Source organism: Macrosteles quadrilineatus, unplaced genomic scaffold (assembly GCF_028750875.1).
Source record: "Macrosteles quadrilineatus isolate MER2022 unplaced genomic scaffold, UCM_ALF_1.0 Scaffold_8__2_contigs__length_117827958, whole genome shotgun sequence".
NCBI classification, from domain to species: domain Eukaryota; kingdom Metazoa; phylum Arthropoda; class Insecta; order Hemiptera; family Cicadellidae; genus Macrosteles; species Macrosteles quadrilineatus.
This window is the reverse complement of record NW_026542601.1, coordinates 67,080,042-67,093,855: the sequence shown is the minus strand read 5'-3', so window position 1 is coordinate 67,093,855 and position 13,814 is coordinate 67,080,042. Positions and strand designations below refer to the sequence as shown.

General features: G+C 36.1%; 1 protein-coding gene across 1 annotated transcript; it reads right to left on the bottom strand.

The window, feature by feature from the left end:
* Positions 1-6,131: 6,131 nt before the first annotated feature.
* On the bottom strand, positions 6,132-13,607 carry LOC129000956 (E3 ubiquitin-protein ligase siah-1-like). The gene is made up of 3 exons (XM_054428053.1): positions 13,300-13,607; positions 9,762-9,950; positions 6,132-7,585 (listed from the first exon to the last, which is right to left on the bottom strand). The coding sequence occupies exons 1-3, from the start codon at positions 13,312-13,314 to the stop codon at positions 6,815-6,817; spliced, it is 975 nt and encodes a 324-aa protein (XP_054284028.1). The 5' UTR covers positions 13,315-13,607; the 3' UTR covers positions 6,132-6,814.
* Positions 13,608-13,814: the final 207 nt, after the last annotated feature.

Here is a 13,814-nt window from a genome sequence, read left to right as displayed (position 1 = left end):
TTATCTTTCTTTCAACACAAAAATCATGAAAATCCGTCGAGTGGTTGATTCAAAATCGTGGAATAAAAAAACACTGTTTCGTTTTAATATTATAGATGTAACAATAATTAAATAAACGTCATCTGGGGCCCATTTCATAATAAAGTACAAACTAATATTATTAGTAAATCAGCTGATTGCCCAATGCAAATCTAATGGAAATAACAAGTTACAAGTTGTAACTTGTAACTTGTAGTTTATTATGAAATGGGCCCCAGCAATCACAGTTAACAGTTAAAAATCACAGTTACTCCCATCCAAACGTTGTTCACAAGCGTTGTTCTTGTTCATGTTCACTGTGATTTTTACAGGGAAAATCACAAAAGTTGCAATGCTTTTGAAATGAAATGTGTTTTTTTAGCAGTTTGTACTATTTTGTTAAGAATTATAAGAACCACAACAGACAAATTTTAAAGATATTGATTTTAGCGAATTTCCCATATAGGGAATAAGCTATTACCGTAGTACTCATGGTAAGACCTGGACCCGGGACCGATTTTTTTTTCGTTTTGATGTCCCTAGAGGCCAAAAATACCATCCGTTCAAATTCATATATATATATATATATATATATATCTATATATATATTTATATATCTATATATATATTTATATATATATATATGTGTCCGTTAGCGCGATAACTCGAGCAAAAATGATCCGATTTTGATGAATTTGGTACAAACGTGTAAACTTACGTTTATTCAAACGAGTTCGCGAACCAGCATAATCGGACCATGGGAACGGGGGTTTATGGGGTAAAAAAGGGTTTTTTTGATTTTTGACCCAAAAAACATCAAATTTTGCAATTTCTTTCTAAACTATTTTGTAGGGCTTAAAAAACAAATAATTTAGTATATTGAAGCATTATAATGCGCCTAATGGTTACGGAGAAAATTACAAAAAATTTAAAATTTAAAATTCCCATGTTATTCATATGGAGAATAAGTAAACTGTTGTAGTTTGCTTGTTTATTAAAATATTTTGCCCAAATTTGGAAAATATTTTTATTTCTTACTAACTATTAACATTTTACATAAAAAACACTTTTACCCTCCCTGTTGCAGCAAACCTAAGTATGTGTTAAACTGATTCTAAATAGGGATAAATGTGATATTTTTAAGGAGACATTTTAGTGTAAATCCAATCAGGCAAATAGAAATTCGCTTAGTCTGCAGGTTTGCTGCGGCGGGGGTATTTTTTATTATATGGGTTTTATGGGGAAATAACATAAGTTACAATAACTTTTGAATTTTACAAAAATGGGAGTTGTGCCATTTTGTTTAGAATTAAAAGGATTATAACATTCTAAAATTAAATCAAAATTGTTTTGGCCGTTTTTGAGAAAATTGGGACTTTTCATTATTTTATAGGGGTTTCTGGGAAAATCACCATAAAAAAAATTTAAATTAAAAAATACCTGAAGATACCATGGATTAGTACCTACACTACATACCTAATTACATCAAACTCGGACTACAGGTGTGGTATATAGCTCTGTACACATCCATACATAATGGACACACACACGGACAGATATCACTTCAAAAACCACTTTTTGGGTTCAGGGTGATCCAAAACAGATTTATACATTTTATATATTAAACAAACTCGAAAACACCCTAAAAAAAAAACTCAAACTTGAGGTAACTATACTTTCTACATACTATATTGGGAAAGAAAGTTAAATGTGATTAACAATGATTAAATTGCTATATTTTTAATCAAAATATTAGGGGGAAGCAATTGTTTTTTGAAGATATCCTGTGCATGTTTATTTTTTTATACATCCGATTATATCGTTTAGAAAGAACCAAAGTAAACTTTAAACTCTGGAGTCGAGTAATATTCTAGATTTTTTATCATTCAATAAACTGTATTTATCATAATTTTTTATACATTAAATATAGACTTACCCAACCATGAAGATAAAATTATAGCTTCCTTCTGTCCAATAAGAAATTATTGTCTAATTTAAAATGCATTTTTGGCATAATTTAGTAAGATAACTTTAAGTATTGATGACCCAAGGGTGCCCAGAGGGGTTGACAGCAGCGTACTCACATCACTGGGATTTTTGAGGGGATTTTTTCACAATTACCGTCATTGATAATTTATAAAGGTTTTTTTTAAATAACCCTAACAATCATTTTGTTAAATGAATGTCCCATTAACCCTTATAGAATTTTTTTATACATGATTAACATTGTTTGTCGCAACAACATGATGTCTTCGTGATCGCAAGAGAAGTTCTTAATTTTGTCACGATTGTGGGATACGATTATGATGTATCCCCGACCACAGGGGAATGAGAAGATTTTGTCCTGATTATGGAAGGCAACTATGGTGTCTCCGTGACCGCAGGAAAAAGTCGAGACATTGCCACGATCACGGGAGGTGATGATGATTTCTTTACGACCGGGAAGAATGTAAAGATACTGCCATGATCACAGACGTGATGGTGATGTCTTTGTGACTGGGGGTTCAGTGCCGGATTTAGGGTACAGTTCAGCCGTCTATCTGTGCGCGCGAGCCCTTCGCTACTATCCTTGCAGAAAACCTACGGTAGGGGCGACTGAGGGCATTGTTCGCTCATTTCCACCAACCCAATAGTAATTCACAACTAATTTTGCACTCGAACTTCATTCATATTCACCTTTAATATGCACTTTAGAAGGGCTTTGGTACCTCATAAAAATATTTTAATTTTACTAAAACTGTGCTGCCTTGTTATTCCATGTTTGTATAGCTAAAGGTCAAGTTAATAAGAATAACAAAAAAGTTTTTATAAATTATTTAATATGGTAAATATTACGGATTCACCATAACATGACCAATTTTAACACTGCTCTAGAATATATTTTCAAACATCATAGCGATTGGTGTGTTGTTAATAAACACAAACTTGTGCTGGGTTATTCCTTTTTTCAACATTTTAATAAGGTAATATCCTTATTGACATCGTTAAAACTAACAATTGAGAAAATATGTAATGTGAATAGTTTACCGTTTATTGTTGCTGTAAAAACCGCATAATATGTCCAATTGGAATGTAACAAAAACAGAAATGATTGCTATGTCACTGTTAATAATATAGGACCATGACCTCGTATTTCCTAAGTAAAATTTACATAATTCAAAATTGTACTAGGTCGTACACGGAAGCGTCACTAACAAAATTACACCTTCAGGCCAGTTTGGGCTGCCTCAACTTCCCGTTGCCGTTTTGGGGTAACCAATGTTTTTAGAAAAGAGCCCCCTCCCACCCTCCCGCCATGCAACCTGACCACCGGCCCGCGCGCACAGATAGACGGCTGAACTGTACTTGTGGCCCTAGGCCAAATTACTTGAGCGGCCCTCCCCCTGAGGTGAAAATTCCTTGCGATCGCGGAAGTAATAGTGACTATCTCCTATACATCAAGGGGACATCATCATCGACACCCGTGATCCTGGATGAAATCGTGGACATCTCTCCTAAACCAAGTCAAAGCCATCATATTTATCGTGAACATCTCCCGCGGGCCGCAATCACGGGGACATCATAATTGAAACTTGCGATCGCGGCAAAGTCGTGTTAAAAAACCTCTCCCGTTGACTGCGATCATGACGACTTCATCATTGTCACCCGCGGCCGTGCCGAAATCTTAAACATCCCGCTCGGTAAGCCACCACGGGAACATCCACATTGACACCCCCAGCCGCGGCGAAATTGTTAACATGACGCCATTGTATTATTCTTAATGAAATTACAAAATAAAGAATGAAAAAAAAAACATCTCCCGTGGGCCGCAATCACGGGGACATTATCATCGACACTTGTGACCGCGGCGAAATCGTGAACATCTCCCGCACACGGGCCGCAATCACGGGGACATCATCATTGACAACTCGATACAGCATTTAATTCGTGAACGTCTCCAGCGGGCTGCGATCATAAGGACACATTCCCGTCACCCGCGGCCGCGGCTAAATCATGAACGTCTCCCTCGGTCCGCGGAGACATCATTATGGTCACCTGTGATCGCGGCAAACTGATGGTTTAAAATAAATTATTTTTTATTAATTTTATCTAAAAAATGTTTTTCCCAATCCTCTGCGGCCCCCTTTTGCTTGCGGCCCTAGGCCGCGGCCTAATCGGCCTAGTGGTAAATCCGGCACTGGGGGTGGTCAAGTTATTGGCACGATCACGAGATGAGATGGTGATTTCTTTCCCGACCGCTGGGAAATATAGAGATTTTAAAAACCACAATCTAAAGAGCTGATGATGATGTCTTCACGACTACAGGTGAGTGTGTATGTCTTACGCAGTAGGCTACTTTTTTAAGTATTCTTAATATTTTATGAAACTGTAAATTTTGTAGTAGCCTAATAAAGTTGATTTTGATTTGATTTACCCTGATCATGTGAGGCGATGGTAATGTCTTTGGCCTTCGTGACCGCTGGGGAGTGTCAACATATTGCCACATCACAGAAGCGATAATGGTGTCTTTTCGTCTGCGGGAGAACATATAGATATTACTGTGATCACAGTTGACTATGATGATGTCTTTGAAGTCATGTGAATGAAAGATGCTCTTAATTTTGACTCGATCGCGGGATATGATCAAACTTTTGCCAAGATCTAGATTGTACCACGATCACGGATTATTGTCGAGACAACATCTGATGCTGGCAAAAATTTACCGTAGTTTTAGAGAAGAGATTCAGAGGAAATAGTTATATTTTCTTTGTCCACACAGCAGCTACCTGGTCCTGCGTTCCTCCGTTTTCGGCTGTTTCATAATTTCTGGTTTCTCTGAACAGACATTCAGACATTCTCTGATTCTCTTTAATAAGCATAAGCTAAGAAAAATCCTAAATGTGATTCAATACCTACCCTATGTTGATGTGGCAATGTTTTTTATCCAGTTATACTAATAAATAATTTGGTTGCAAATAGAAATTCATAAAAGCAAAGTACAACTCAGATCAACCTGGTGGTTTTGCTTCAAATTACGTGAAAGAAGATTGTCTATTGGATTTAAGAAGATTGTTAATTACGCCTATTGGGATTGTATCAATGTGTAAATTTTAATTTAAATTAATTTAAATTTTAAATTTTAAGTGAGTATTGAAAACCTGTTAGAGAACCATATTTTTAATTAATCTATATTGCGAGTGCTATAATGATAGAATTCATAAAATATTGTTTTCAAATTTTTTTCATTTACATGTATATCAGATAATTTATGATTACCAAGGACAGCTGTAATCTTGATTTCAAACTGTCGTAAGTCCACACTTTTGGGATTTTATTTCAAGGACCAAATATTGTTAAGTGTTACAATAGAAACTTTGATTAAACATACTCCCTAGACGCTTTACTTCTAGGTTCATGAGTGAATTGAAGCTTGGCTTAGAATCCACATAGTTAACTATTAATTATTTTTGTATGACAATTTAGAATAAAATTTTCAGTAAGTAAACAAAAATACATCTAAAAACTTTTCAAACATAAATTTACACTTATACTGTTAACTCACAAGACGGTAGATATACATAAAAGATGGTAAGTGGTAATCGATTACGATTGGACGTCATTCGCTTATTAGGTCTGATAGATGATGATTGTCCAATCTAAATTGATCTCCACTTACCATCTTTTATGTATATACCGTATTGGGAGTTAACAGTATTAGTGTAAATATGTCTTAAGTCTTACTATACAGATTTTTTATTTAATAACAAAAAAAATTGAATAACACATACAATGCTGATCAAGAAATTATTAAATAACATTTTAAAATGAGCAGAACACTTTTATAGTTGTAGGTTTGCCAATTTTAATCAGGTGTGACTAGAGGCTGGGACGAGTAAATCAAAAAGGAATGTGGTTGAGTTGGAGCCAAGTGATTCAAACAATGCGGCTCAAATTATTCTTTCAGAGTTCTTTTTTAAGAATTGTAGAACTATAAATTGTGATCATTGTAACACTGCAGTTCAATGCGCTCAACAAGCTTTTAGGTACTTTGAAGTTTATTAAAATAAGCTTCAAATATGTAATATTGAAAATGGTTGCTTCCAAAATAAGGCTTTCAGGCTATGTACGTTTAACTTTATTGAAATAAGATTCACACATGTAACATTATAAAAAAGGTTCTCTTTACAAAGTAGTATTCATTTTGCTTAATCCTACATAAAAACGAACACAATGAATACCCTTAACACTATACCTAATATCATCATTTCTTTTTTGAAAATTCAATGACACAGCACAAAAGAGAAACTTCTATTTTGGTTTTATGAACATTAATCTCTAGAGATAAATTAAACAGTTGATTGTAAACCACTAAACATTACCTACTTAACAGTGAATCGACACAAGCACAGTTGCATCACAAGTTTCTTGGTTGAAAACTTGTTCCACAAAATTAAAGATAATAAAACCATATGATGAAATCAAAGGTACCTACCGGTAACAATCTTACAATATGTTATTATTAGCCTATACCTAGACTGCATAGCTTTTTTGCCAGAGTAAGGCGCAAGATAACATGACTGCACCTTTTATTACTAACCATACTATGAAATCGAAGGTAACAATCTTACAAGATGCTATTATTAGCCTATATTATTTTTTTAGTGCATAACCTTTTTGCCAGAGTAAGGGGCAAGATAACATGACTGTACTTTTTAACTGGTCTGTTAATGTTAAAGTTGTAAGATAATAATGAAGAGACTGCTTGCGACTTAACAGAGCTTACACGAGGTTTCACCAGTTTTGTGCATTTATAGATTTACAAATCCTCCTTGATTATTTTGAAATTGTAGTTTACTCCAGCATAGAACTGACTGAAAGAAGCTGCGAATGTTTTAGGTAGACAGAACGTTTCTTTATCTTTAAACAAATGCTCTGGGTCAAACTTGTCAATGTGAATAGGTGTTTTGGCAGAAAAACTACGTTCAGGGGTATAAAAATTGACAGTTACCGAAAACTTCACTTTCGGTTTTTCCATTGGAACGTACTGATACAACTGGAGCACCCGATTTCTTCCACACTTTGTATGCTGCCAGATAATATTGTTGAATGCGACAATAGCTGCAAAACCTTTTCTTTCAATACTGGCATCAAAACCTATCATAATGCTGTTGTGGGAAGCTGTTCGTATAATATTCTTACCATGCGTATCCTCCAGATGACGAAGCAAATCTTTGGCCATGCACTTTGTACCACAAGATGGGAAGCGGCAAGAAACGTTACGGAAACGACAAAACATCTCGTGGTCCTGGTCACTAGCTAGGGCCATGTGTTCACAACCTTTGTTACTGTAGTTGCATTTTCTCGGGAGCAATTTGATTATGCTGTTGAGCATGACAGGTTTGCAGTTCGGAATGAAGGAGTCGCATAGCGGACACACTTTGTGGCATTTGTTCCTGCAGTTAGAGCAAATGCCATGGCCGCTGGCACAGCTCCTGGCAGACACCAATAGTTTGTGGCATGAGCAGCACTGGGCTGTTTGCTGGATCCCTTTCAATGCCTCCAGAAGCTCAGAGCTATCGTACAGATTCTGCAACAGATAGGTCAATTCATAAAATTGTATAGCTTTAAGACATTGTTGTGATAATCTCAGTGGTGTATTCTAGCTTTACAAGGTTAGTGCTCCAAATACAAAATTCAAAGTAGAATAATTTTCAAACAGTTTAGTTTACCTATTGGTTTGGGTTCTCATCAATTTGACTTCCAACCTTGTTGGTTAAACAACATCTCCTACCACCAGCTCAAGTAGCTCTTTACTTGATGACTCCACATCAACAAGAACTTGTCAACGTTTGTCACAGGAGAGTAACTTTATTGATATTTGCAATACTCAGGCTGCTACAACTCCTTTCATTATTGCTAAACCTCTACAACTTCTACTACTTTGCAGCTTAAACTAAACGCCATAGGCTATGCTAAAACAATTACTGTCTGCGCTTGGAGCGTGTTAGTGATGGTTGCTTAGTAATACTGTCGCTATAGTGTTCCAAAACATCGTGTTGTGTGACGTGTCTCGGCAGATTTAGTAAATCGGCTCAGTAGGCTCGGCCCAGAAGCGGAAGAAGTTTCAGTTTTTTTGGAGGAAGAGAAAAAATCTCTGCCAATGAAGGGAAGGGGGCGCACACATCTTTTGAGATCATGGCACGTGCTACATGCAAACCATGGTCCTGTGGCTCTTCGCAACAGCTATCAAATGTGTGAATTTTGTATGTTTCAGATCTCTGATTGGTTCACTTTGTAAACTTGTCTTAAGCTTATCGATAATTTCCCATAAAAATACCTAGGCTTGTAAAATTGGGGATTCCAGGTCATTGATGAGGACAGCTTTCACTTAGGCTATATTAATAAGTTTGTTTTCATATTCAATTTCCCAAGGTCTATTTGCTTACTGATCAGGCTTGTCTAATATAAATATATCTTCAAGTTATAATCTATTCAATACGATGAGCCAATGCTCCAACATACGCTCTTGGCTTATTACAGCCTGCTTCAACATTTATTTTTAGAGTGTAAAAAGTCATGTGAAATGCAGTCACATGTAAACCCGAATTAGTTTACAAAACAATTCTCACAGCTACAACAGGAGGTAGCTTATATTTTGTTTTGCTGGTCTAACTAAACTAAGTTATACATTTACAGAAGTACCTGTGTAAAATCTGCACAAATTACAACTCAACGTTCTGTACCCACGAGCACCTCAGCTTCCACATGCACAGAAGGCCGTGGAACAGTTCCTGGGATAACAGCTATTTGTGTAATAGCTTCACTGTATATCTTTATTGGACCTGTTTAGATAGCTGTTTCTTTCAGCAGTTGAAGTTGCGAACTCTGCATTGACTGCATTAAGATTTTGTAAAAGTAAAGGTGTTTATTATTTACTGTTTGTTTGCTTTTGACTTGAGCTGCTTGAAAATGTGTTATGATTATGAAAATTAAAATGTTGTGAGTGTGCTGAAGCTGATTTGTTATTAGGTATTGACAATTAAATGTTTTGCGTGCATGAATTATTTATGAAGTTTTAAATGTTCACTTAAACTGTATTTTTCGGAATCCTCAAGAAGAGAGGTTAGGTTACGTTGGGTTGGGTTTGTGTGTGAATTTGTTAGATTGCAGTTTTGGTGTTGGTAGTGGTGGGTCTAAGGTAAACTTGGGCCTACTCTTATAAATAGATAAGTTATTAATTTAACTTTTTCAAAGGCAATAAATTATAACTAAAATCAACTGAAAGGCCCAACTAACTTAATTAAAATTAACCTAGACCTACCACTACCAAAACTGCAATCTAACAAATTCACACACAACTCAACCTAACCTATTAATAATCACTCTTGAGGAATCCGAAAAATATAGGTTTGAGTGAACATTTAAAACTTCATAAATAATTCATGCATGCAATACATTTAATTGTCAATACCTAATAACAAATCAGCTTCAGCACACTCACAGCACTTAAGCAGCTCAAGTCAAAAGTAAACAAACAGTAAAGAATAAACACCTTTACCTTTACAAAATCATAATGCAGTCAATGCAGAGTTCGCAACTGCAACTGCTGAAAGAAACAGCTATCTAAACAGGTCCAATAAAGATATACAGTGAAGCTATTACACAAATAGCTGTTATCCCAGGAACTGTTCCAAGGCCTTCTGTGCATGTGGACGCTTAATGTGCTCGTGGGTACAGAACGTCGAGTCAAATTACACACTTACAGGTGGAGAGTTGGTCACAATTTTGGGAGGCCGGGGCTCTTTGTGTCGTCCAATCGTTGTAGATGGTGGCTGCACTGAAGATGAATTATGAACATTGGGAGGTGGTCTACATCCGGAACTCTTGGGTGGTTGACGTCCTCTTCCACCTCCTCGGGAAAAATGTGGTCTCGGAGGAACTTGCACCGGTACCTGGTTTAAAGTAAACTTAAGCATAACATTCGAGATGAAGGAGGTGTTAGATCTAAGCTAATAGGCTTCAGAGGAATGAAGTAGTAAGACAAACTAAATAACTACTAGTAAACACATTGCTCGAAATCGAGCAATTGCAAAGAACAGGAATTAAATTATAGGCCTAAATACAGCTGATCAAAATTTAAACAATTATGTTCTTCATAAGGATAACATGGGAACTTTAAAAGCCACTGGGGCAGAGCCCAAGGGACTTTTTCAAAAATGTAAGGCCAGTTTGCAAATTTACGCGACACGCTCTTTCCAATGAGACGTCAATGGATAAAATCGGTTAAGAAATGGCGGAGGAGTTCAACTGACAAAGTTTCATGTAGCGTATTAATTATATAGATAAAATTCCAAAGTTGCAACTATAAAATTGTTTCAGAACTGTACCTAACTTACCCCAGGGTGTCTACCAGATTTCTCAAATGGAATTCCCGACTTTTTCCCGACTTTTCATTACTATTTTTATATAAATCCCGACCAAAAACTCGGTCCATTCTCCATGTTACTACACCTTTTTCCGTCTCGCGGTCACTCGCGACGCAGCGAAATCACTGACGATCGAAACAAATCACATGCCGAGAAAATCCTGTATTAAATGTAGGGGTGTGTGAAGCAGCAAAACATTTCAATTCAAAGCAACTATTCGATTAAAAAAAATGTTGATGTTACTCGATTCGAAGCAACAAGGAATTTTTCTATTCATACTCTTCAGTGGAGTAAAATATCTGTTTTAAATCATACATTAGAAGAACCAGTATTTCTGGAAATATCAGTGAGCTTCTTGCCTATTTCATAATTTTTACTTGCAGCATCATGTTGTTAAGCATGTTACCTATTTTATTTTATTGTTTTTATAAATAAAGATATGTTTGGGTGTAAACAAATAAAACCCTCTGTAAGATTTAAATACTGACTCTTTCAATTGGTTTACATTGATAAAATAAGAGGATAGAATCAGAACTACAAGGTATACATAACTTCTTGTATGGCAATAACCGGTATAGCGAAACAATGTCTCAGTGTATGCCATGTACTTGGATGGCAATAACCTGTATGGCGAAGCAATGTCTCAGTGTATGCCATGTACTTGGATGGTAATAACCCGTATGGCTAAGCAATGTCTCAGTGTATGCCATGTACTTGGATGGTAATTTTAACCCGTATGGCTAAGCAATGTCTCAGTGTATGCCATGTACGTGGATGGCAATAACTTGTATGGCTAAGCAATGTCTCAGTGTATGCCATGTACGTGGATGGCAATAACTTGTATGGCTAAGCAATGTCTCAGTGTATGCCATATACGTGGATGGCAATAACCTGTATGGCTAAGCAATGTCTCAGTGTATGCCATGTACGTGGATGGCAATAACTTGTATGGCTAAGCAATGCCTCAGTGAATAACTTATATAATTAATGTCAATCATTTGAATAATGTCAATAAGTTATATGGATACTGATAGTCAAAGTAACACTATCAATGTAACAGTCAACTACGTATACGGATACTGATTCAATAACGTATGGACACTGATTCAAAAAGGTATTTGGATAATGATCCAATAACGTATAGGGATACTGATTCAAAAACGTATGGATTCTGATTAAAAAACGTATGGATACTGATTCAAAAATGTATTTGGATACTGATTCGATAACGTATATAGATACTGACTCAAAAATGTATGGATACTGATTCAAAAACGTATATGGATACTGATTCAATACCGTATATAGATACTGATTCAATAACGTATGGATACTGATTCAAAAACGTACTGATTCAAAAATGTATTTGGATACTGATTCAATAACGTATATAGATACTGACTCAAAAATGTATGGATACTGATTCAAAAACGTATATGGATACTGATTCAATACCGTATATAGATACTGATTCAATAACGTATGGATACTGATTCAAAAACGTATTTGGATACTGATTCAATAACGTATGGATACTGATTCAAAAACGTATATGGATACTGATTCAATACCGTATATAGATACTGACTCAATAACGTATGGATACTGATTCAAAAACGTTTTTGGATACTGATTCAATAACGTATGGATACTGATTCAATACCATATATAGATACTGATTCCATAATGTATGGATGCTGATTCAAAAACGTTTTTGGATACTGATTCAATAACGAATGGATACTGAATGCCCATAATTCAAATCGTTATTTTGATCATCACTGAATCAAATTGGAATTCCGATGCATTTTCGATTCATCCCACACCCCTCAAATGTAATCCCGTCCCAATGATCAGGAATATAGGATCCAGAATTTTTTTTAAAGTTTTGGGACCCGTTCATCCATAATTTTGAAAGGTTAGATTATTCCCGACTTTCGGCCGAAATTCATGACTTTTTCACGACATTTCCCGACCTTTCAAAATCCCCGACTTTTTCCCGAATTTCCCGGAATTCCCGACTGGTAGACACCCTGTAACCCAGCCTAGTACCAGGTTGGTAAGTGACGGCTTTGGCACAATTTTATGTAGAGAGAAGTTCTTTTTTATCTGGGTTTTTGTCCAAAGTTTGTGTAATGTTTATCAATTCGACAATATCTCAAGTAAGAGATGAAAGAGTAACAGTTTTAAAAACGTTTGCTGCGGCCCGCCAAATGGCAGGCTAGCCCCAGTGCGGCGCAGCGTCAAGCGAACCCGTTTGACAGACAAATATTTCGGTCTGACGAGTAGCAAATAACGCGCAGTGATGTGATGCATTACGACGAGGGTCAACGTACTTCCTTAAAACACCCACAGATAGCAGCACTGCTTGGAACGGTAGCCGGTCCCATTGTATTGACAATTGGAGGGAAAAACACACGAGAAAAAGTAGATTTCTAAGCTTGCCAGAAGTAAGTACGGCACCCGTTCTTCCCGTTGTGCTGCTGCGCAGGAATTGAATGGAATCTTGATGATGCCAGCACTCACCGGTGAGCGTTAGTAGAAAAGGACTGATGATAACATTACATCGTTGAAACCTAGGTCTCTAAAATAAACAAATCAGATTGTAAGCTTAATCTTTAAGATTTTAACAATTGTATGGTTTATGCCACTTTTATTTGGCTAATAGGTCTATAAGATTTTAGAAAAAAACCACACTGCATTAGGCTACTAACTTTTGTCATATGTATAAAAAGTTGAAACTAAGTAGGGACTAGCCTAACTTATTTTAAATCAATGAACATTAATTACAAATTACTGACAAAGAGTAAAAGTTAAGATAGGAGTATGTTTTATCTATGATAACATGCTCTGAATAAAGTGTAATGATACTAACCCTATGTTCACTCATTTTGTATCCATCCACGATTCCCCTGCTAAACTTACTGCTTTGAAAATAACAGAATGTCGAAAATCTTCAGACTCAAAAGAACGTGATGAAAGTGTTTGTGAATAAAAAAATAGTTTTAACACTTCTAGCATACGCAAATCAGCTATACTTCTCACTACCTTTTAGTTGTTAAAGTTAAAATGGTATACCTAATAACACGGAACTAGAAACTAACAAGTAAACCGCTTGACTAATTTTGTAGGTACTTGACTTCCTACATTATCTTTAGCAGAGTCGAAAAGAGGCAATTTTGTAGGTATAGCCATAGACTTTATGTTTTATCTATGGTATAGCTGTTTTCAGTGTTCAGTGTTTTGAAAATGTTGCCTATGCCTATGTCATCATTCGTCAATCGTCAATGGTAATCGTAGTCATTGTGTTGTGATAGTCAAGAAGGCGGTGACCGGCTGATGCTGATACCACTGAGCTATAACATTATAACGCTGATACACGGCTCTCCA

Coding starts and splice junctions, on each gene's coding strand:
- LOC129000956 (XM_054428053.1), bottom strand. Junction 7,586..9,761: donor TTGTGACCAACTCTCCACCT/GTAAGTGTGTAA, acceptor TATCTGTTGCAG/AATCTGTACGATAGCTCTGA.